Consider the following 25,372-nt stretch of genomic DNA (forward strand, 5'->3'; position numbering starts at 1 on the left):
GAAAAGATTGATGTACAACGTGACTTTTCGTGTGCATGATTATTCGCGTGACAATACCGGTCCGGCCATACGGCGTATTAAACGCCGTCACGTAAAAGCCGGCACTTAATTTCCCCGCAATTATTGCATATGCGGGTCACCGTGGAACGTGCCCGACCGAAAATCCCATGTCGAAAGATTCGAGGGAAACATATTTCAAAGTCAGCTAGCCCGACTAGATGGTGAGGATATAAAACAGCGGTCGATCAGCGACGTCAACTTTACGGATCGTGCCCACGGCGGCCGCAGTTGCATGTCGAAAGCGTCGGTCTGTGCCTCTTGGAGCCACCGAGGAGCCACGAAGTACCGCGAAAAACTTAGTTTCGCGAGGATGATAAATCATCGTGAAATTCGCCGGGGCTGACAGGCATGTAGTTTTACGAGGGCCTGCACGCAAAATGCAAAGCAGCCGCGAACCTGGTGGGCTTGCACCGCAATTAATTAGCGTTTCGTGATAGCCGTGCATGTGCCGAAGCGTTCTCCCCTTTTTTCTCTTTTTATTTTCTAGCCCCGAGCTAAAGCCACTCGCGCGATAAGGTGACGCCATTCGCTCTGATCCGATTGGACATGTAACACCATTTTAAGGAACATATCGGCATCGCGCGGTCGGCCGATGCCGAGATTACCGTTGAAGTTTTCCACAATTCCGTCACGTGCCTGCCGCAGCCGCGTATACACGGCATGCGCTCGGAATTAATACAACTAATATCTATTAAATAACGATCCCGCGATAGCGCGTATGCGTGAACTTATAATTTGCTTAATTAAGAGGGAGTAAAAGCAATTCACGCTGCGAAACGTAAAAGAATACAGTGATTTATTAAAATACGTACATACATAAGGAGGAAGTATTCTTATAGTTTTATTGTTAGGGCGAATTATAAAAGTTTATATAATCTGCTATTCCTTTATCCGACTATAAATCGTGTATTATTTACACGTTCTTTTGTTTGCACGTCTCTTCGTTCCAACATTTGTCTTCCCTATCTATTTAACATTCCACACGTTTTTCCAGTCATACAATTGCACACAGCCTAAGTGTCAATAATATGCAAATAAACAAATAAACAAGTTTTAGTGAAAAATTACTGGTCGCTTAAACGCATCAGAAAATTGAATTACAATTCGTGTTTTCGTTTTGTCATTTACATCTAGTAACTAATTTGCTACAAACTAAAGCTTGTCAGGAAAATTGACCAAGTAGGCCGATTTTGTAATATTCCAATTAACTCTTTCGCTGCTCTAAGTTCGTAACAAAAGGCACTCACGAACAAGATGTGGCACGACGCGATGCGATACATGTAACAATTTTATGCATTTTATAGAAAAACATGTCATATTAAACGTATTAAACGTTTTGCCATATTTAATTCAGTGTTGCGCATTGTACATACTCTTAGCATGATATTTTATTAATTAAATGAAAAAATAATCATGGCGAAACATAATTTTTGTATTTATACAATTTTTATAAATAACTATTGTTTTTGCGAAACAGAAATTTCTTCGAATAATCTTTTATTAAGAGTGCAACTATAACGCAAAAGTATTAATATTTTATACATGTATGTCCTTACATAGCATTTTGTGATAAAATTTGTTAATTAAGTTTATAAATTTACAAATAATAAAAGAGAAAACTACAAAGATGATTTGATTTTTCTGAATACCATGTTTTCTCCGCAACATTAACAGATGCAATATCAACCTTAACTGTTCAAAAACAACTAAGCGATAAAGTGATTCCTCTGCCAACGCAATTGTCAATTCAATCTCGCGGCGCATAATTATACGAAATATATCCCATCGATCACGATTTCGGTACGAAACCAGCCTTAGGTGGTGGACCAACGGGTTTGCCGGATATAGGCACTGTAGGATCTACTCCCACAACAGGTGATGGTGTCCCAACGTTGCTGCTACTTGGCGACAAGGCGCTTGATACGTTCAGAGACGGCGACGGGGACACTCTCTCAATTGACAAAGTTTGTTGAGGAAGTTGCGCGTCAGCTTGAATACCCATAGCCCCGTACATTTCCTTCAGTATCAAGAGCATGGTGTCCTCGGATTTCCTAAAATGAATCAAACAATGAAGTTGTCAGTGAATATGCAGCATGTTTTTCTTGTTCTTCAGGAGCAACTGATGCGCTTACCAGTAGCAGATATGACTCGTGATTGCGAAGATGTAATCATTTAAATATTCAACCGGTGCTTCTTGAAGAACGTAATCTATCCTTCGACCACCATTAAGGTTCCCTATCTTCAGATCGACACCGTCGTCGTCGTTGTTCTGTTGCTCCGGGACACTCGGCGGATTCTGCAACTGCTCCTCAACAACTTTGTCGATCTCGCGTTCCAGGGCTTGGTTGTCCGGCTTATGGAACAGGGCCAGTTGATAGAACGAATTCCACGTATGTCTCACGGAATCTATTAACTTCTGTTTCAAATCTGCTCCGACACGTGCCATGGTTTCCTTCAGTTCTGTAAATGACAATCATCAATTAATCAACACGAAATTTCTTCGCAAACGTTCATCGTGATAAATCTTGGTGCACTTATGAGAATTAATAATTAATTAATTAATTTAAATTATTAATTAATAATTAATAATTCTTACTCACCCAAATGCATTCTCTTCCTGCCTTTATGATGTGGTATCAACATGGGCCGGAACTTATGAGCCTCAGGGTTAATCAAGGATTCCACTCTGTAAGCTACCGGATCAAACGGATGAAAGATATTGAAGAAAGCCGGACAAGTCGGCAGAGTAAAATTTTCTCCGAGAGTGTCGATGCCGCGGACAGTCACGAACATGCCGATCGGACTGCCAAGAGCGAAGAAGGCACGTGGATGAAAATTGAGTTGCGCATAATGTATGAAAGGTTGACCGGTTCCTGCCGTGCCCATTACGTAGCTAATTCTTTTGCTAAGGCGTCTTTTTAGAACGGGTGCAGGCATTGGTTTAATGGGTTCGAAAGTATCCTACAACAGTAAATATTTTGTTTAAATATTTCGAATTAAAATATTTAAAAAACTTTGTTTTTAATTTTTAAAAATAGTAAAAAGTCATATTTTAACAAATTAGTAAAATGCATTCAAATTAAACATAAATGTGAATAAAAACCAGTAATTCTTCTTCTACTTACGTCTTCATCGTTCTCGTTTTCTGGCTCTTCTTCCACAGAAGGTTTCTGATGGCACAGTAAATCAAACATGATTAGACTGCCCAACGAATGACCACCCAAGTATACCCCTCCATTAAAGCTAGGATTTCTTTCTTTGAATAACGCGTGCAATCTGTTCATCTCATTCCCGACGGTCTGCATAATAGTTTGGCAATACATGGGACTAGTGTAGAACAGTATGTCGAGTAAGGTGTCGTTGGTGAAATGTCGTAACTTTGGAATACTCTCCAACGTGATAGCTTGCAGCTTCTTGTCGATGCCGGTGTCATCGGAATGAAGCGTGGTGTGCCAGGAGATCGGTAAAACTTCTATTCTGTTTACAACTCCATGTTCACTCGCGGTGCGGTAGTGAGATTGCACCAGTTGATATGATATACTTCGAAACTCGTCAACTGCCACAAACAGATTTATAAGTACATGCATCGATGAGATCTTTTCACAAAGCAATCACAACAGCTAATTTATACACAATTAATTTTTGATAACTTACCAACTTCTTCAACGGTGCGGAACTTTAAATCGCAAACGCTACCTATACCATGAACAAGGAACAGAAGATGATCCACTTTTTCGGACTCGCCCTCGTCTATGTTAAATTCATCGACTCCTCTTTTAACAATTCTCGGTCTATTGGCACCACCCTGTAAATATGTACTGTCCTCTGAACCCTGTAGAAATTAGGACCAACCATTTCAAACAGAACCATGCGTGCAATATTAAGGAATGCGTTTTAAAAGAATTATTTAAAAAAATTTCAAAGCAAACAATTTAGTGAAACAACAAGTTCTCAAATAATAGTAAATAATGTTCTGCAACACACAACGCGTGTTGAAAAATATATAATTTGCATATGCTTACTGTGCTTTAAATTGCAACTTATCAGAAATAACGATAAAAAGCAAAATAACTTTAACAACACCGAAAATATAGTGTTGTTAGAAATTAAAAATTTAACTATAAATTATGAAGCGAAGCATTTCTAATGAGATTAAGTACACGTTAAATTGCCTAACAAAAACTACTAATTTTTAGCGAACTATTATCTATTCTATTCTAAAGAAATATAATAAGGCTGAACTTAATTATTATAATACAATATAGTAAATAAATATTAATAATAAAACAATCATATAAAAAATTCTATAATAATAAAAAAGATCGTATAAAAATTAAGACTGGAGTATATTAAAAATTATGGAGTATTAAAAATTGTTATAATCGAATTCCAATTAAATATTTTTATTTCACAAAGAGTGTAAGCTCCTTCAATCATAAAATTTTACTTACTTCAAAATGTTTATTCATTATATAAGGTTTCTTAACTTACTGCATTATTTCCCCATGATCCTGCCAATTCGGGAGAATTCGGTTGTAGATAATGAACTTGTACTGTTGCGCTATGGAAGACAATGTACTCTCCGTTATTTAATTCGACTCTTCGACTCCAATTATTCGTGAAGCATGCCTGCTTGTATTCCTCCTCAAGTTTTACAGCAGTACTTTCGTTGTAAGGAACGTATCTAGATTCAGTAGCTCCCTTGTAAAACCAAGAGCATCGTCTAACTTCGGTAGAGGAACCGGTCCAATAGACGGGTGCTCTTTGACGGCGCAAGATATCAACGTCATAACGACCGCCATCAGTAGCGACTGTAGTTTCAGGCGTGATATCACTGGAATTGTGAACTTCTTCCAACTGCAAGCTATCCCGCATGGAAAATGGAAGCCATAGTGTCTTGCTCTCCACCTCCTTGCGGTAGAACCAATGATGATATACTGCTCTGTATTGCATACGTTTATCGGAAGACCCAGAGGCCTGAAAATCATTCGTCTTTTAGATAATTATGTAATTTATATCTACGTTACGTTTTGAACAACATTTAACAAAAGTTGCTAACAATTTCGTCGTTGTATAAATACTTTTTGTGTAAAACTTTCATTGTAGGAAATATGACAAATATAAAGTTATAGTCTCTTACACCTAATCACAAAGAACTATATCAATTAATTGCGTCATTTTGCGTTTATCTAAAAACTTTTACGAAATGTTGTATGAATAAATCAGGAACGTAGAATATGCGAAAATGAGTCTTACCCAATTTTGAAAACTTGGTGGGACGGTATCCGGCGTGGTGCGGTTGGTCGGTGAATTAACCGACATTTGAACAGGGCTGAGTGTAGCTGATCCTGTGGGCTCGGGAACTGTCGTTACCATAGAGACAACAGGCGAGGCATACGCGGTATTATTTTCAGGGGTAACGTAGGGCTGTTGCAGTTCACTGGTATTCCCATAAAAGGGAGAACTTTGATATGATTGCTGTTGGAGAGAATGTTGGTCGTACGTATGCGGGAAAATCGATTGTTTAGGCGGCTCATTCGCAAATTGGGTGGGATTATAAAATACCGGCGCTGTTGATCGACTGCTCGCGGTGTACACTGGTTGATTGGGGGGTGCGGTGTTTAATATTTGTGACTGAGAAGATTGATCGGCGCTCCAAAGCGCCACGTGAGCCGTGGGATTGATCCCTGCAGAACTGAACGCAGGATTTTCTCGATGCTGCGGATTTGTCACCTCAGTCGTCGGTCGGCCAAACAGTGCATTACTCTCCTGAGACTGAAAATTTGGGAATGGATCCGGTTTCGTTGATTCAAGAAATGCAGATTGCTCCGCCGGCTTCGATGGATTGTAAGAGCTAGTCTGTTGCAAGAACGGCGATACGCTATTCAAACTTGACTTTTGGTCGGCAGGCTTGTTTGTGCAAAAAGTGGAGCTTGGTATAGATATCGGTTGCACTTGATAAAGCTGAGCCGGATGCGCGTTCGATTTAACCGCTTGCTGGATATCCGTTACGACCGGATTGTTATCGGCTGTGTGTACTTCCGGTATCACCGATTGCGTCGTTGGCTCTTGCCCAAGAAACACGTCACTCCAGGTGTTACTCTTAGGTTCAGCGGTTTTTCCTTGAGCGTCGTTTGACTTTACCGCGCATGACTTATCGACGGACTCATTTGCAGCCTGCAGCGTTTGCGGCTCGAAGGATTTCGTTAGCTCGGTAGCGATGCTAGACGTGATTTCGTCGACCTCCGTGGACGCTTCGAGGACAGCTGCTTCACAGAGGGAATCTTCCTGCTGCTCTGCGAGCAAGTGCTCTAACTTCTCTGTCACCTTGGCTGCTGATATCGGCGTAAATGTCGCGTCGGCCTCCCCTGATATTAATGATGGTTTATTCGCAGGCTCTGCTGTCGGTTCGACGACACCGCCCCTCGAAAATTCTGGCGGTGACTTCGGCTGATTAGAACTCTTAAATGCAGCTATCTCCTTGTCCAAATTGGATGCTGGTAGATCCCGATTCACGTAAGGAACGAAGCCAGGAAACGACACGTTGGCCGGAGTGTTCTGCGGCGTAGCTGGTTCCAACACCCGCCCTGGTATCGGTCTAGATGACGAAACGAACTGTGATGGTGCAGATGTCTCGGGAAATGGGCTCTGATTTGCAGGCGTTACGCTCGAGCTGTACGCTGTTCCTGTTGGGACTGGACTAGATCGGAATGAGCTATGGAGAGAGCTATTCCGCGACAACTGCTCGAACGTTGGAAGTTGCTCAGTTGAGGAGCTAAGCTGCTGTACGCCGAGATTGCTCCTTTGCACCGATCCTTGCACCGATCCGTCCGACACGAACGGATTCAAGATAGTCGATGGCGCGGATGCATTTTGGGTTGGGAAAAACGTCGATGGACTTGAGTACGGCTTCGCGTTGTTCGACGTCAGATCAGGCGGCGGTGCATACTTCAAGCGCCGTTGGTTACCAAGCCGATAGGAAACAGGAGCTGCAAGAAGAAAAATCGATTATAAGGAAAACTGCGATATTGAAATAAATAAAAATGAGAGATAGAGTATAAAACACCATTACCATATTGCTACGTAGTAAAAAGAAAAAATTATGATTTATATAAAAATTATGTTATTTAGTAAATAACAAAAGTACGCAATAACTCAATTCTAGATGGAGTTTTTGTGCGCAAGTACGCAATACTCGAATAAATAAATAAATAAATTTACAACTTTGTCCACATACCACGGGTTAATTATTTGCATATGGTTAAACTTTACGTTGTGAAAAATACGATTAAAACTCGTTAAAAGAAATTCCTTATCAATACTCGTTGAGAAATAATTTTATTATTTATGAAGTCATTTTAAAGATGCTCACCATAGCCAGGTTGAGGTAAATTTGGTGGAGCTGCGGGTTGCGGAGGGTTTGGTGCAATACCGGGTGGTCCAAAAGCAGCAAATCCTGACAAGTCTGTACTCCGAGAATCCTGTGGATTAACTGCTAAGAATCCTGGTACTTCTGGCTGAGAACCATGGCGCCCTTGCGAGGATACGTAAGGATTAAGTTCGTGTGCCGGTCCGCCGATGTTCTCCGGTGCCTGGCTTATTTGCGATCCCGACAATTCGGTTTTATTAGTCGATGACAGCGACAAGTTCGGTAAGGAAGAAAGGATCGATGTAAAATATCCCGGTTTCGCCGACTGGTTCGCCGTGTCCTTACTTTCTTTTGGCTGAGAAGATACATTCGTGGGAGAATTCTCGTGCGTGCCTATTGGGATTTGCGATTGAATATTGACTGGTTCCTGTCCTATGAAGTTGTCGAGTTCAGCATCTAAAAACGAAAGAAGAAAATTAATTCGCATACCCCTATATTCTTAACAATTCTATTTTTAATATAATGATTTAATTTTATAGATAACGCAATTTTATAGACAATATAACATCGATCAATATTCTATATTCATTCATTAACAATTAAAATAGCACAGTTATTTAAAAATGTTGTTTATAATAATAAAGATGTAATTTGCAATTTAATAAATTCGAAATTTTTTTATCCTGTATACATAATATATGTAAAAATGTATCAATTTATTTCCATCGTGCAGCAATTTTTACTAACATTAAAAAATGATATTCAGAATGAAATAATTACAAAAGAAAAAATATTCTTCATATAATTGAATTTAGCATTGATTTTAATGGATTCAATGAATTACTTTCAATATTAGATAAAAGTTTCAAGAATAGGACACATCTATTTGATGATTTTTCACAATCGGATATAATAACGTGTAAAATGAAATATAAGTTTCATGACGACGCGACGGTTATATTCTTGAGAAGATTATTCACGAACTGTCAATATTGAACAGGATGAACGTAAAAACCAATGACGAAGATAATCCTAGCCGATGCCACTCTTTCCCTTCTACGTAATTCATTGGAGTATTCTGATGAATTCTGAATTGTATTTTTGGATTGACGCATCTGTTCACAGACGTATTTTGTCAAAGCATGATTAATTAAGTGTGATACATAATAGTTAAGAACTTACAAACACTTAAGAATGACATTCACTGCACATAAAATAAAAACTTCATAACAATATTTTACAAACATTTGCTTTATCAGATATTAAAAGAAAGTCCGACAACCTCATAATAATTATAAAAATTGTGAATTAAACAGACAATTTCATAAGAATATTTTTATATTTGTATCTCTTAAATAAATTCATCATCGTTATGCATATATAATTAAAAAACACGCAGTAATATAGAATTTCATGCGAAATTAAAAATCTGAATCAATTCAACATAAATTAATTAAAGAAAAGGATTAAAATATGTCAAATTTTATGTAAAAAAGGAAACCTATTTTTTAATTTTTTAATAGAGAACAATATTCTTTTAATAATAAAACTATTGTGATATACCACTCTTCCTCATAAAATTAAATTCCACATAAAATAAAGAAAAAAAATGGGACATATATATTACTTTATAAATATTAGATCTACAACTTCAATCAACACGAAATATTTACTGTAAGATGGAACTGGCATATTAAATATTGTAATTACAACATTTACAAGTTTATACATCTATTGTGTACATCACGCTTCACTGATAAAGAGACACCTTGAATTGTGCAACGGCACACATAGACGCCCAGATTTACTTTTGTACGTATTATCGACAATGTAACTGAAGACACGTTACTCCTCTGTAAACTTACAGAACTTTATAAATACGACACACATTTTTACGTCAAGTCTTTCGCGATGAGATTTTCCCGCGACCACGTTATGGCATCGCATGTGTTCTGGCGTTTTGTGGCGTGCTACCTGGTTTGCATTCTATGCAGGAATGCATTCAGTGAATCAACATTCGCGAAAGTTTTTGCATCAATTAATGACACTTCTGAGGCGGATACAAAATCGATGTTCAAGATTGAGAATGTACTTAAAACACGAACAACCCTGGATGGGATTACTCAATCATTCAAGGATAACTGGTCTAAATCTGAAATTCAGCGAGATTCTCTACTTGTGAAAGACGCATCAGAAACAAAACCAAGATGTTCTAGGTACGTTAATTACTTGCATAATAATACAGATTAGTCTATAAGATCAAATTTAAACGAAACTTTTATTATTTTTATCATGTTTTAATGGTTTGTCATAATAAATAAATCATTAGTGTGGATGTAGATATCAAACTGTAATGAATGTTTTTAAAAGACTACTATTTTTTTGGAATAAAACAGTACAAAAATATTTCTGTCGAAAGGTATTGCATACAAAACCTAAAAACAAGAGAAGAGAAGGATAATTCTTTTAAAAATAACAATATATGTATATCTTGGTTTGCCGGAAATCAAAGTGAAGAAGGTAATGCGTGATTTCCATATATCTTAATATAATATTAATGTTTTTACATTAAAATTTTTACATAAGTAAATTTAACATAAGTAATAAGTAATAAGTAATTTTTACGTAAGTAAATTTAACATAAGTAATAAGTAATAAGTAATTTTAACATAAGTACATTTTTTCTAAGTTATCAATGATATTGACATAATTTGTCGTATATGAATATTGACGTAAGCATTTTATAATTATGCTGTTGCTATTAGTTGTTAGTTTCTGCTTGCATATCTACATGATAAGTAATGACGTATGGTTAAATATTATCTAAAATTTGCTAAAACTGTGATAACAATAATAACCTTATCGTAAAGAGTGAGTACACGCGTTGAATGAGTATATACATGTTCTTTATTTTTAATTGTTTCCTCTTTTAAATATTTGTAGAATCTTCAGATATTATAATAATATAATAATAATAAAGACAATAATAAACAAAATTTTATATATTTTATATATTTTATATATTTTAATCATAAAGATATAAACTTTCATGAAAGATAGAAAATTTAAACTTATAAAATATTATATAATTTCTTATATGCACATAAATTTTTCTACTTCACATTTTTATAAAAAAGTAGAAAAAAGTGGCAATGACAGCAAACATTATTTTATATAATACACACGAAGACATGAAAATGATTATCATCTAAGCGATTATAACACCTGGAAGAAGTTGCATAAGCAATATTTATATAATTACTTTTTACTGTTTTAGTTGATTTTTCACTAGAACATAATGCAGAATTCAATATGTCAAGACGAATATCTATGGATAATAAAAATGCAGCACTCTTAAACAATTGTGAAGTAAGTTATTATTAAGATTATCACTTTTGATAAATATACATATAAATATATTATTTATAGGTTTATCTCGATTCGAATTGTGTGTGTAATATTATAAATATAGGAGAAAAGTCGATTAACGAACATAATAAAGTTTACTCAAATTCATATTTTAATCGGCAAAATGTTGAAACCTTCCGAAATCCTTTTTCGAATGGTATTTCAAAATTTTCGGTAAGTTACATAAATTAATGTGTCTATATTAGAAACGAATTTGTGTATAAAAAAATATATATGTTTTATTGCAGAAAAAATTACTACACCGGACTAATTTGAGAGGATATACTGAAAGTAATTTTCACGTTGATTCTAATACAACTGGAATTGTAATCAACATTTCGGGTAATATTACGCGCGTAGTTCTGGCTATACCTATAAGTAAGTTACATATTTTTTCTGTTAAGAAAGAGAGATTTTTTAATTTATGTTTTCTGTCTAAAAAAATGTTGTATGTAAGAAACTACTTTATGATTAACTTTGTTATGACACTCACAAATATATCGATTTTGTCTGTTGCACGTAAAGTTGGAAGATTTAGAGAGAATAACAAGAAGAAAATCAAAGAGAAAGAATCAACTAAAGAGACATAGATACCTAAGCAAAATGACAAATCAATAGTATCACTTTTATATCACGTGCTTTCCCTACACAATATATCTATATGTATTATACAGTACGTATAGCATACTCTTGTGACATAAGAAAAATACACCATATTCACTTCATGGAACGTTATAATCTTTACGTTCATTTTCTCTATCCAAGCATTGCTTCGTGTATATATTTTAGAAAAAAAGTTTATTTATTTTTATAGAAAGTAGAAATATTTATAACCTATTGAAAAGAAAGAATAATAACAAATTCAATTTGTCGCCCAATACTGGCAGTTTATTGATGTTAAAGACAACGTTTCGACCACTAATCGGGTCCTTTTCAAGCGTTAAACAATCTCTTTCTAAAATGAACAGAAAATACCACATTATACAAATTATTAAAATACAAATGATAACCAACTATTTCAAACACTTACTGGCTGAAAAAGATTAAAAGAAATCTGTATATGACAGAGATCGACTTGCGGCGAAACACGTCTGTAATTGTGGCAGTCAACAAGTGAATTCAAGGAGAAGATGTTATGATGTTTGTCAAAATAGGGTCGTATATACCGGATAAGCTTTCCGTGTATTTTCTGTTCATTTTAGAAAAAGATTGTTTAACACTTAAAAAGGACCCGATTAGTGGTCGAAACGTTGTGTTCTTTAACATCAATAAACTGGCAGTATTGGTCGACAAATTGAATTTGTGCGTTGTGATCCCTCCTGGCTGAGTAAATTCTCTTCATCCTTTAGAAAGAATAATATTTCACTAGATTTGCAATTAAAATAGCAGTATCGGTGCAAAAGTGATTAATATGACGTATAAAATTCTATTTGTGCCGAAAGCCAATTTTTTAATAAACACTGTAATATAACTATTCTATTCTATTTGCAGAAACATGTTTCGTGCAACAAAAATGTCACAATTGTTTAGATAATTCTTTAATAGAGATTCGTATTAGATACGTTTCATCATATCGAACCACTACCGTTAGACTCGTTTTGTCGAACCTCACGACACTAAGGGTAGTATCGATCGGGTAGTTGTCTGCTTTGTTGTACTTATTACGTTGCACTAAGTATCCATGTCGCAGAATTTCCTTTTTTTGCACTTTTATCAGCTCGTGTGACGTTTTATTTTTATTCGATATTCAATACGTTGTGAAGCTTTTATATAATCGATAGATAAATATTCAACTTAAAGCACTTCAAGCACCTTCTGCATGAGTAACGTGTCACTCCTTGACACTTGTTGTCGCATTATTATTGCGTTTTATTACTGCTGAACTTACACTCGGACCACGCAACGAGATACTTAACTACAAAACGGCTTTCACTTCTGATATCAACAGACAGGACGATGCAGAGACTAGGAATAATAATGTCGTTGGCACAAAACGGGGGACACAGCACGAAAGGGGTGGTTATCGGCGCGCGCAGCCTTCCTTCAGGGGAATGGTACGTGAAGCTAACAGGAGTGGAAAATTCAAGATATGATTTCGATGTGATTGCTTCTTTTGAAACAAACGAAGAAAATAACCGGAAGAACGAAATTACTGACATCAAATCGAGCGGTAAGCGAAATTATAATTTTATGCAATTGTGATTATGTGTATGTGTATGTGTAAATGAATGCTTATTCTCTCTAATACATACGTATACATTTAAGATAGTAATGTTTAAAGAATTTTAAATCGTACGTGCAACTTGATGTCAGCAAATAGTCAACAACAAAAAGTGTGCAACAACATATTGCGCATTAAGCATGTACATTTGCAGTCCTTCATAAAAATTTATACGTATGTATATATATTCTAACATAATCTAGTTTTTTAAGACATTCTTGGTATGAAATAATTAATCGTTTGATGTCAATATCAACATTTATCATTTTAATTTTTACCCCTATTCAGACAGCTAAAGAGATTGCTCCGTAAAGATATCTAAAAATATCGATTAAATTATACATTTTAGATAGCATAGACCTACTAGTGTGTTAACATACACAGAATTTCATTATAAGTGAGTTTTAACATAATTTGAGATATTATTTCAATAATATCCATCAAAGAACCAACCAAAAGAAATCAATGATGAATAATACTGTATCATCAGTAAAATAGAATCAATTTTCCGAGGGCGGAAAATAATTGTACTACAAAAAGAGCCGGAAAAAAACAAAAAGTTACATATCAACGTCATTGTATTATATTAAGTCGAAAATCATACAGAACTACATATCACAAATGATATTGGTCCTCCAACTTTATCACAGTTATACATGAGAATCAAGAAAAATCACATGTTATGACGATGACGTTATGATGATGACGAAGTCAAAATAGAGAAATCACTCACTTTTATCTTCGCACTAATAAGTCACGACTTAGTTAATGGTAAAAAACGCGAATTACGTTCGCGCTATTACGCACACTCTCGCGCGATTCCCAACTTCCTCGTCGGCAACCGTCCGACAACTGCCAACCCGTCCTCGGTTTCTGGCCCGCGGATACACAAGATTGTGCAATTTACTCGTTGCCCTTTGGCCACTGTTCGCGCTGTCTTTCTCTTTTATCCTCACTCGATCCGCTCTGACGCACGCTAATCCATAAAAAAAGTAATGAGATTTAAGACTGATTGCCTATTCAATTTTTTGTCATCGTTCAAAACGCAGCCAATCAGAAGAAGCAGACCTCTCAGCAGACCTTTGTAATATAAAAAAGAATTACATTTATGGATGATTTTTGTAAAGCTTCTGTTTGCACATTATGCGACTATTTTCGATCCTTGAGTGACTCGAAACGCTGCCAAGGCTATTATTATCTACAATTCTATTTTTAACTAACTAAACTATTAAGTAAACGTCTGCTTTTGTGGCGCATTTAATAAAATGAGTTGCAGTTTCGAAATAACTGTTATGATTATAATAATCGCTCTCTCCTCATTCTCTCAATTGCGACTCTGTAGAAACCTAGTGATTACTTGTTGCAGCTTAGTGTTATGCTTTTTAATTATTTCCTGCTTTCCATTGTTGCAGTAGACTTTCGCCTTCAAGTAAAAGTGTACTGCTTTTACTTTTGCTGATATGGAAAGTTAAATAAAGCCTTCGCAAACAAATATTTTGCTTACTTGGCGTAATATTCAAATGGAGTAATTGAATAACGTTCTGAAAAATATTGCACGGTATTTGTGGTGAACTTTACATGTATAGAAAATAATCATATGTTATTAAAAAATATATTATTGCAGATTTTCTTCAAATTTAGTTTTGTTTCTATTTTCTAGAATTCAGTGTGTATAATAAAAAGAAAGATCTTGGGAGAGATGGAACATTAGATGTAAAACGCACCACTGATAGAAAAATAATTGTAAGTAATAAAACTGAGCAATTCAATAAATTAGAAAAAAATTAATAGAATAAAATTACAGCATTTTATATACTGTATAGTTATATATAATCTTGTTTGTATATTTTTATTTAATTACTGATACTCACTGCGTATTTTACAGGAAAACATATCAAATGATCAAAGTAGTTCAATATTTCTAACAGATTCTGGAATAAAGAATAATCCGAAGTCCATTTTCGAAAGATCAATTACGGACCCAAAAAGCAATGACGAAGAAACAACGATACATGGCCTTCCTGCTTCCTCTTCAGCCGAGTTTGCAGTGGATAATTATTCTACTCTAGATAACAATTCTCTGATAAGCTATGGTGATTCTAGAAATTCACAGAATGCATCAAATAAAGAGGTATTCAACGAAAAAGTATTTGCTACAGTAAGGCACATAAATTTCAATAAAATTAAAACATTAGAGCATTTCATTTTAATTACATTATCATAAATTGCACAACAATGTTGGAGAACAAAAACATAAAGTCGAATTAATAAGTTTTTTACACTATTATATCATACTCTACAGAATCAACAACAGAAAATTCAAGCGCGAATGTCAGAAGTCGCATCATTAAATGAAGATGTTGATATGGACACGAAAGTACTCGCTATTGAAAATGTGTCGAAGCAAATGGCCGATAGCGATCATAATCAAGAACTTTCGGACTTTGCTAGAAGTAGCAACGAAGACGTTCTGGGAAGAAGAAAGACGTTATTAGAAGTAAATGCAAACAGTAACTTGAATGCTGTGGCAGGAACGAGACACAGGGTGGTCTTCGATGTGTCGAATGATTGCTTCCTTCCAGTCAGATATGCAATTAGCACAAGAAGTTCGCCATTTAGAACTGCCAATATTCTGCCAATATAGTGAGTGAAACAATTCCTCGAAATTAATGTATTAAATATTAATTTGAATTTGTAGATAGCAATTAAACGTAAATTATGTATTATACATTTTATAAATTAAATTTAAATGAATGTTATATTTTATTACATCATAAAATTAACATATGTTTAAAATATAGTATTGACTCAAAGAAACACTGTACTAAAGAATTATGTTAGCATAAGTCACAAAACATGAGCACTTATGAATACATCACTAGCTTCCTTTCACATTTACGTTTTCTAATTTCTATTTCTATGCAACAGCATATGGTTATCTCCAGGACAAACAAGTCGTGTACCCATCGACATTTATATACCACAGAGAAGCCAAGAGACAGTCAACACGCTTACATTGCGCATCGATGGCACGCAAATAGAGGAGAAAACTGTATACATTTACGTTCAGAATGCATTGTCCAGGGTAAATACAATGTGACACTACAACGAATTATATAGGTTCCATAATTCCAGAATTCTAAAGCTTTCTTTCACGGATTTCTTTCGTTCTGTAACAAAAAATTTGGAAATTAGAAAATTTTTTCGGAAAGTAATATAAGTCACGTCCTGCACTATTTGATTTTGGTTTTACATTTATTTGAAGTAATGTACATATATTATTTGTTGACAATATACTTACTTTGTTGGCTTCTCTGTTTATGCATTTAGACTGATGACGCAAGACCTACTATCGAGCACTCATTTAATAGCAACTGCGCTGGTAAAACGGATAGGAATCGCTGCGACAAGACATTTTGGAGCGCAGATATCACCGTTCAAGATTCTGATTCAGGTGATACAATTTGTTGTGAAACAAGCAAGGTAAGAAGTTCTTTGTAACGTCACCTCTAATTGTTCTGTTCATATGCAGGTTTAAAACGGGTTGTGTCAACTCCAAATGTAATTTATCCACGCACGTCATTTATAAGCGGTACGAAAGAGCCTGTAAGATTTTATTATTCGTCGACGTGCTGCTCCACGACAGCTAGAATCACCGCGATAGATGTAACAAATAATCAGCATCTTCGCACTCTCGATGTTAACGGTACAGACCTTCTTTATTGCCAACTCATCATAATCACTTCACAAACATTTATAATAATAAATATATGAGTGTCACAATTGCATAATAATATTATTATTGTTAGCAAATTATTATAGGAGAGACGTTTTAACGGTCAATTATTTCTTGCAGCATGGGACAACTTAGAGCAAGGAGAGATAGCAGCTATCACGCTTGGTGCATTACTTCTCCTTCTTCTTCTGATCCTCCTCATAATTGCAATAGTATTCTGCGTTCGCAAGAGGAGCAGTCACGATTTACCTTACACTCAACGTTATGGTTCTAGACCGCCTGCGAGATCCGAAAGAACAAGCTTCTAACTGCATGCTTGTATTAGTATTGGTAACTGTACATTGAACCTTCACAGACATTATGCATAACTGCCTTCTTTAGTATCAATTACGTGTTTTTAAGCCTACATTGCTGTCGTGTTTCTTAAAAATGATTAAGTAGTTCATCGCAAATACTAACTTATTGAAATTCTCTCGAAGTTTTTGACACATAAATTCAACTTATCGTTACCACGTTAGTTTGAATGGTGTCCATGTAAAATGAATAAAAATAAATAAAAAAATACACTGCACTTGATAAAGACCAGAATCATGATCGAAACGTTGTGTTATCAATAAAACAAAAGTATTGCCAGACCGTCGAGGAAATCATTGCTGATTATTTCAAACTTGTTACTGGCGAAACAATACTAAGATTATGCACATCAGTTTGTACCGTTCGAATAAAGTGTTTAATAAATTTTTATGTAAAAACTATATCGATTGGTTAGTTGATAAAGCAACACAAATGACTGCCCTGCTAATGAATGCCACGTTAGAAAACTCGGTCTCCCTCAGCCCACCTTACAACATATCAGAACACAGAAATAGCAGAGTTAAATCTTCAGAGTTTGTCTCTTTGCCCTAATTGCTGACACAACAAATTGTCCCGCAAGTGAAATGTTTGCTCTACACGTGCCTGTCATTCATCAGCACAAAGAGAAAGCGATCTAAACTGGTCTACGAAGCTATGCCATGGCTGGATCACGGTCTTACATGCAGGCTAGCAACGACGGTAGTGGGGGAGGCCCCCTTAATGCGTATGTTTTTACTTCGATTTTCGGACGCAAGGCGTACGATGACCGAGGGATAGAAGTAGCAGTTCTCTGTCTGCTTCATTGCATGCCTCAACAGCAGCGTCGCATAGTGACAATGGCACGAGCGAAAAACTGCTTCACCGAAGGTGCCTTCCTCCACCACTGAGATTCGGCCTCGTTGCTAGACCTGTGTGCAAGATCGTGGGCTGGATGCACGTGTGTGACGGCCTGTGGCAGACCTGGGTAGACGCGAACACCCTAGACAGCACGCAGGAACTTTCATCATACGTGACACTTCATTTCTGTAGTACCGACTGCACAAACGATGATGGTGTAACAGATGTTTGTTCATCGTAGGCAGAAGCACGGGGTGGACCAGGTCAAGCGCAGTCTAGAAGGCAGAGCGAGCCGCCTCTCCCTCGCGAACGTCATTTCGCAATCGAGTCACGTCGTCGTGAAAATTGTCTGCATCGCCAGATCGGCCAGTTGGCCGGAACCCCGCCCAGAGCTTTCCTCGTCTGACTCACCGTCTCGGAGCACGGCTGGTGTCGCGGGTGTGACTGGCATCAGCATCGCGTTCTCCGTGTAGCTCTCGAAGGGGAAACCCGGGCCAGCAGCGGACAGCAGCGGGTTTTTCGTTTTGCGCGACGCGCCGCTCATGTTTGCAGTGATGTCAGACCCCGCACTGACCGCGGCACTGACATTAGAGAACGAACGAACGCGTGCACTTGTGCCTTCAAACCTCACTACGAGACACAAACTCGCGCAACTTTCCACGTAAGCACGTGTGACTGTCGCAGCAGTTTGGTGGCGGACACCTTGCGTTCCCTGTCAGTGTGCGTATGGAACTTGTCCTGGTAATTGTCAATTCAGGAAGTTTCACGCATCCCTATTTCTACATTGGTATTATGTATATCTAGGGTATGAAGTATGAAGTAATACGGCTGTGGAAAACAAGATGGCTCTGAAATCTGCCATTTTGTTTGTATCAACTGAGAAATAGTAAACATCACTGAAGAAGCAGAGAATGAATGTATTCAAATCAATGCTGTGTTCTGTGTTGAAGATGATAATCTTGTCTATTTTTTTCACGCAGGGCATGTGTTATTATTTGTTGGATAAATACTCTTTTCTTTATTTTAAATGATTTTCTTCATGAAAATTATCCAAGGATTACATGAATAATGTATTCGTGCTCTCTTTTTATACTGTATTATTATTATTTAACTAACAAATACATTGTAGCTATACATATAAAATTATTTAAAAAATAAAAATATCTGGCTACTATAACTAAAACTATAAATTGATTTATTAGAAGTATGTTATATAATAACATTGACATCATTTTCAAAAATAATATGTAATATTTTACGAACTATGCATTGTTGAAATTATTCACAACGTTATTTATGATTAATTAAATAAAAAATACAAATCCAAATAAAACCTTAGCAATAATTGATAATAACGATTTCTATTTTGTCGATCGTCAGTTTTGAAGAAATTTGAATATATATTTAAAATATAGCTTTATGTAATACTTTTGTAATGTAATAATTTTGCTTTCAGTTTACGATAATGTTGAGAACTCGATTTTCCTTTAATTGAAAAATAAAATAAAACATTTACATTTACATTTAACATTTCGGCCATCAAAATGAAAGACAGCTGACTAAGATATGCTTGCAATCTAATATAAAAAGTCTAATATTCGAAATCAGCACTGTCTGTGTGTGTCTTCATTTTTACTATTCTAGTAAATTTCATATTTATTGTTAATCCAATTATTATTTGAAAATATATTCACACACACACACACACACACACACACACACATTAATTATGTAATTATTATGAAAATAAGAATGCTTTAAATCTTCTAAATAATTTAAAATATTATTTTCAATTAGAAACTGATACTTTAAAACCAATGCTTTAAAAAATTAAAACTAGAAGACTCTCATTATTATCACACACACATGAAGATGTTCTATTTTATAGAAAAATAATAATAAAATAATAGATGTGTACAACTAAATTGCAGAAACGCTTACGTATTGGTTGCTACATATTGGTAGGCCTCCCATTAATTGAGAACTTTAATCAACGTTACTTTGACTTTTGCAGGTTCATATAGTGAAAGATTAAAGACCGGAATCCGATTACCGATTTAATCCCTTTTTGGCAGAAGCTTACCTAAAGATGGAAGCATTAAGACTTCAAAGCGTCGTATAATTAGCAACATATGATACAAGTATTAAAGATTTGCGTGTCCCTTAAATCTAGCCCTTTAACCCTTTATGTACTCACACGTGCCCCATTCAACGATGCTAATTTATCTCAACAGGTTAATTCTTTATCTTAAAGATGATTCATGAGATATGTAAAAATTATAATCTCGTTTATCAGAACAATAAATATTTGTTATTGTCTCCTAGCAATTCTCATATTTTATTTTTACTTTATAAGAATCATTTTACAGTAGTATACCCAAAATTTTACGAAAATTAATTCAGCATAACAATTTATATACATTTTATGAGAACTTGCAATTTCAAAGATTAATTATTGTTTTGCACAAAATAAATATTTCAAGTAATACTTTACCGTTGTGAATTATGTTTTTATAAAATTTTTATTTTTATAATTATTATGTATATATACATATATAATTTTTATACATATTAAATATTGTTATCATTAACTGAAAATATATGAATTATTAATTATTTATATAAACATCATATATAAAACATCATATATAAAAAGTGATTCATTAAATAATGCTACTCTGCAAAATTTATGTACGTTAGCGTAATTTCTGTAACATAATAACTCACGCGCCAATCATGATCATTACGACACGCATAGGGTCAAAAAATAATATTCTTTGACCCTATGGCATTGCGTCGCAGATGACATCGCTAAATATCATTGGGTCGTGCATCCTTGTCCGCTAATCTGTCTAATCTGTCCCAAAATGAAATAGTTGCAATTCTTTCGGTGGCACCCTTCGAGTGCACGGAACGATGCACGTCAGTGGGAGAAAACACTTGACCCAACTAGGAAGGGTGGCCCCTAGAGCGGTTTACAACAGGGGGATTACATTTGGGGCAAAGTGACTGTCGGGGACACGATCATCGTCTCTCTAACTGGTCCAGCTAGTGTGTCCTTCGACCCTTTGAAGATTAACTCTTTTAAACGCTTTATTTTTAGTTTTTTTAAGAATTAACTTTCAAGAGAAAGGTAGAATACTTGTTAATACTTGTTAATAGTACTTATAATAATAATTGTTTGTTTAATTGTGGTACTAAAAACAAGATATAAAATTATGCAAAAATGTTATATGACTATGTTAGGTAATATATCATTAAATAGGAATTTAAGGTATGAGTATGAAATATTTCAGATGGTTAAGGTAATCACTTTTTTTAAGACGAAATCCACAAACTCATCATTATTCGACAAGATTATTCATAAAAGTACTGGCTGCATATTTCAAGAGAATTCTTCATAAAAGTTTCATGGAGAAAATATCTCTTTGTATGTGCACTATTGTGATGCAAATTAAAAAATACTAGTTCAAAAATCAAGATTATCTCATAGCAAATATTTTTATATTTTATACGTAATATATAATTATAAAATAAATTCCATTAAATTTTCTGCGTGAATCAGAGAGAGAGAAAGAGGAAAAGAAGAGCGGGGAGAGAGAGAAACATAAATCTAAGCATATCAGAAATCGCACATATATATGTATAGACATATGTATGCAACGATGTTTCACGAATATACTACATGCTGCGCGAACAATACGAGTCGCAGCATTTCTCCCTCTTTTCGCTTTTTTGACTCACCTACGCATCTCCACGCCCCCACGTTCTTCTGGGTATCCAGGCAGAAGAAGGGCGGCGGAGGCAGGGTGCTGACTTTTATTACCCCGTCTGATGTTATGAATGCGACCTGTACGCAACCCCTCGAGCGTGTGTTCCCCTTCCGTCCTGCATAGCGGTTATGCTTTTTACGGCATGTATATTCGTGGTCATGATTAGTGACGGCTACAAACGCGCGTGTACGTCGCAACCCCCATTTAGCCAAATACCAAGCATCCCCCCAAATCTCGATTATTTGCCGTTCAGATGTATGATTTATAAATATTTCTGAATAATATTATTTATGTATTTTTAATATTATATTTTTATACTTATCTATTTACGCACGATATTACAGCTAAAATGATGTCGTCTTTACAATTTTGTTCAAAATAAATATATGAGTTTCTGATCAAATAATCTCTATAAAAATTTAGTAATAGAATTATCAGAATTGTCATTTTCTTCTATTACAAATGATTTATACTCTCTTCGATATTAAGTATCGTATATTTACATAAGTTTATTATAACAAAATAAATAAATTTTATTATAACAAAATAAAACTGAAAAAATTGATAATAGTAAAGCCAATTTAATCTTACAGCAATATGTTTCTTAGTATTTAAAATGCAATGCAATGCACAAAAAAGACCGTGGACCAATCATCCATTTGTAGCCAATTAGTCGCAAATGGCCAGATATTTGTACAATTTATATCATTTTTATATCACTTTTTGAAGGATTCTGATGCAACGTTTTAATTTCCATAAAAGCTACACAAAATTTGATACAAGCACCACTTTAGCTACGTGTATAAAAGCATTTATTTTTATTGTACTTCAATATTTAAATTAATGAATTATACACTCAAACAAAAAAATTGATATTTTTATATGTAAAATTATGTAATCACTTAATTTTTTACAATAATTATGGTATTATTCTGCACGATATTAGAATATATTACAACGTATTATTTACTAAAATCATTTTGTTACTGAACAATTTTATAATTAAATTATATTACATGCATTATACAATATATTATCTATCAAATATATTACCTAAGAGTAAATTCACAAAATTTGTAATATTGTAATGCAGTATTCAGGCATTTGATGGTGTGTATTGTTAATATATCAACAAAATGATACAAGATACAATATTTTTAAAATAATTGTTTAAGTGCATTATTCAAAACTCTGAAAATGATGATTATCAAAAGTTATGATGTAATAGTACTGCAATGTACAGAACTGCAATGACGGGGCGCCGTAGCTAATCGTTACGAAAACATTTGTACGCTTTTCGCCCCCTTAATAACGCGAGCGTCGCTCATACCACTGGCCGATGAGGGACACCCGCATCTGGGAAGAATATTGCAATCAGTTGCGACCAGTCGTTTCACCACGTAATAAATTATATTCAACCGCTCGTCGTCCTGTCCGCAACACTAATTGGATGCTGAAGCATGCAACAAACGTTCAAGATTTCCGTAATCTCCCAACTATTTTGCATTATAAAATACTTTAGTCTTTTCTGTACATTATATTGTGATACGTTTTGAGAGAATTGATATTAATTAATGGTTTATAATTGCAAACTTGATTTCTAATTTTCTTAAAGTTCTGATTTTGCTTTTTCTTTTTATATAAGCAACGAAGTGTAATTAATTTTAACTTACTCTTGTGAGAAAATATGCAGGATGTTGAAAAATTGTATGATTGAATGATAATTGTTTCTTGTTAGATCGATTAAGTATAGTTATAGTAATCTTAGAAATAGGGAGAATACATCATTATTCATCATTGTTTACTTGCTAATGTCAGTGCATTGATCAGCACTTACACATGCAAATTGCACATTCCAGAGATTGCGCGTTTGATATCAATCTCACAGTGGGATAAAGTGAAGATTGCATGTTCCGTGCAGAGGAATGCTCTTTGATCTTGCTCGAAAACTCGCATTATGCACGATTGCTGTCCTCGCATTACTGAAATTTTTTCAACGTATTAAGTATGCGATATTGTCAGTTATTAATACTATTTCAAACAGTACATTTTTATCCAAAAAGCTTTGTTACTCAGAAATTTTACTCTACATTCAATGAATATAAATTAAAACATTCATTACACATATCTATGTTATCAAGATATTTATGTTAGCAAGATAAAAATTATTTTCCCCGACTACATCATTTTATTGACTCTTATAAGAGATTCAAAGATCTAGATTAAAAAATGGAACAGTACTTTTCATATTTCTAGCTTTCTGTGGAAGAAATATTTGAGGAAAGAATGAAACGTGAAAATATGATAATTCAAAGAGTCAGCGGTACATGTGTAAATAGCGGTGCCGGATGTATATCCACGTATATATCACAATTTTAATATCCGCGAATGATAAACAAAGTGGTATCTAACGAAGTGGATAGAGGCGCGCCGTAATAAAATTTGCGTTGCGCTCCGTCGTGGCCGAGTCGGGGGAAACACCACGAGCGGTTTCCTCCGATTTCAATTACCCCGAGCGACTGGTGTATATGGATGCCCGTTTGAGTAAAAACGCGGAAGGTCGAGAGAAACGTCGAGAGTCGCTTTGCAATACCAATTTGTCATTCAGCCGGCCGCGATATTGAAATCTGCTTCGCCATATTTTTGAATGTCTTGAAATATACTCCAGCAATATTGCGTTTTTGGAATCTTCAGGGGATATATGTAACTATCTAACCCGGCGTAAGTTTTTCTCGTTAAACATTTATCTTACAATTAGTGCGTGTATGTATTATATCGAAAAAATATGATGCTTACAAAATTTGTGACACTTATTATCTGAAGAAATAGTACGTATTTCATTCATTGTTAGTATATTGAGCTCCGGTTATTATTTCCGTTTTTATTATTTTGATTATTATTGTAATCAAGATTTTTATGCATGTATAAATTTAATTGCATAACGGATTTGTAAATGTTTACGTTTCATGCATATTTCCAAAAAATAATTAATTATTAACGTGTTTGTAGAATTTATTCCAGTTAAATGTATTCCATCTATACAAGAATTTGCATACCACTTAGAAACGAGTAGCGTAATTCGGTCGTTTCACCAAAGTGCTCATGCGTTTATATGAATCTCGTCCGTCAAAGAAGAGGGTTCACGATTAAAACTGCGGTTAATCCCATCCACCCTCCTCCGTCCTCTTGTAACGGTCGCTCTTTACCGTTGCTTGCTTTTATTCCACTAAAAAGCCCGCTGGTGAAGGATACGCGGAGTATAACGCAGAAAAGGAGAAAAAGATTCAGGAATGAAGAACAATCGTAAAAAGAGCAACAAATAAGCAAAGAGATAGTAACATAGAAAAAGAGGGAGAAAAAAGAGACTAGATACAGAATGAAAGCAAAAAGGACGGTATAAAAGAAACTTCTTTTATTATTTATCCAAACTTAACTGCAGAGGATGAAAATAATGATTTGTTAATGCACGAAAATAAATAGTTTAGATAAATGTTTAATACTTACTTACAAATCATTATCCGTACAGATATTTGTTTCACATGAGAAAGCTGCAGCATCTGTTAGATTCACACATATTTCAACTTCAATATTGTACTGCGCAATTTTTTCCCAGA

At 34.9% G+C, this 25,372-nt stretch overlaps 3 protein-coding genes and 2 long non-coding RNA genes across 8 annotated transcripts; 3 read left to right on the forward strand and 2 right to left on the reverse strand.

The window, feature by feature from the left end:
- Positions 1-839: 839 nt before the first annotated feature.
- LOC105279409 (SEC23-interacting protein) lies at positions 840-18,796 on the reverse strand. Of its 4 annotated transcripts, none has more exons than XM_026975296.1 (9): positions 18,397-18,796; positions 7,433-7,885; positions 5,317-7,049; positions 4,552-5,037; positions 3,715-3,892; positions 3,186-3,616; positions 2,661-3,021; positions 2,193-2,520; positions 840-2,111 (listed from the first exon to the last, which is right to left on the reverse strand). In XM_026975296.1, the coding sequence occupies exons 1-9, from the start codon at positions 18,527-18,529 to the stop codon at positions 1,850-1,852; spliced, it is 4,365 nt and encodes a 1,454-aa protein (XP_026831097.1). In that variant the 5' UTR covers positions 18,530-18,796; the 3' UTR covers positions 840-1,849. The 4 variants fall into 4 exon arrangements, with proteins under 4 accessions (XP_026831097.1, XP_026831098.1, XP_011337475.2 ...); XM_026975297.1 differs by having other exon boundaries at positions 17,885-18,532; XM_011339173.3 differs by lacking the exon at positions 18,397-18,796 and adding an exon at positions 12,753-14,700 and having other exon boundaries at positions 3,715-3,865.
- LOC105279408 lies at positions 8,999-11,878 on the forward strand. Its single transcript, XM_026975298.1, has 5 exons — positions 8,999-9,645; positions 9,849-9,949; positions 10,707-10,798; positions 10,859-11,011; positions 11,086-11,878. Exons 1-5 carry the CDS (start codon positions 9,341-9,343, stop codon positions 11,425-11,427), a joined length of 993 nt encoding a protein of 330 aa, XP_026831099.1. The 5' UTR covers positions 8,999-9,340; the 3' UTR covers positions 11,428-11,878.
- On the forward strand, positions 15,197-17,549 carry LOC105279412. Its single transcript, XM_026975299.1, has 5 exons — positions 15,197-15,701; positions 15,987-16,143; positions 16,389-16,512; positions 16,591-16,764; positions 16,915-17,549. The coding sequence occupies exons 1-5, from the start codon at positions 15,388-15,390 to the stop codon at positions 17,100-17,102; spliced, it is 957 nt and encodes a 318-aa protein (XP_026831100.1). The 5' UTR covers positions 15,197-15,387; the 3' UTR covers positions 17,103-17,549.
- On the reverse strand, positions 15,801-16,478 carry LOC113563577. The gene is made up of 2 exons (XR_003407509.1): positions 16,360-16,478; positions 15,801-16,228 (listed from the first exon to the last, which is right to left on the reverse strand). It is a non-coding gene; the product is annotated as an uncharacterized LOC113563577 (long non-coding RNA).
- Positions 18,614-19,318, forward strand: LOC113563578. The gene is made up of 2 exons (XR_003407510.1): positions 18,614-18,705; positions 18,790-19,318. It is a non-coding gene; the product is annotated as an uncharacterized LOC113563578 (long non-coding RNA).
- Positions 19,319-25,372: the final 6,054 nt, after the last annotated feature.

This window comes from Ooceraea biroi, chromosome 2, assembly GCF_003672135.1.
Source record: "Ooceraea biroi isolate clonal line C1 chromosome 2, Obir_v5.4, whole genome shotgun sequence".
Taxonomy (NCBI): domain Eukaryota; kingdom Metazoa; phylum Arthropoda; class Insecta; order Hymenoptera; family Formicidae; genus Ooceraea; species Ooceraea biroi.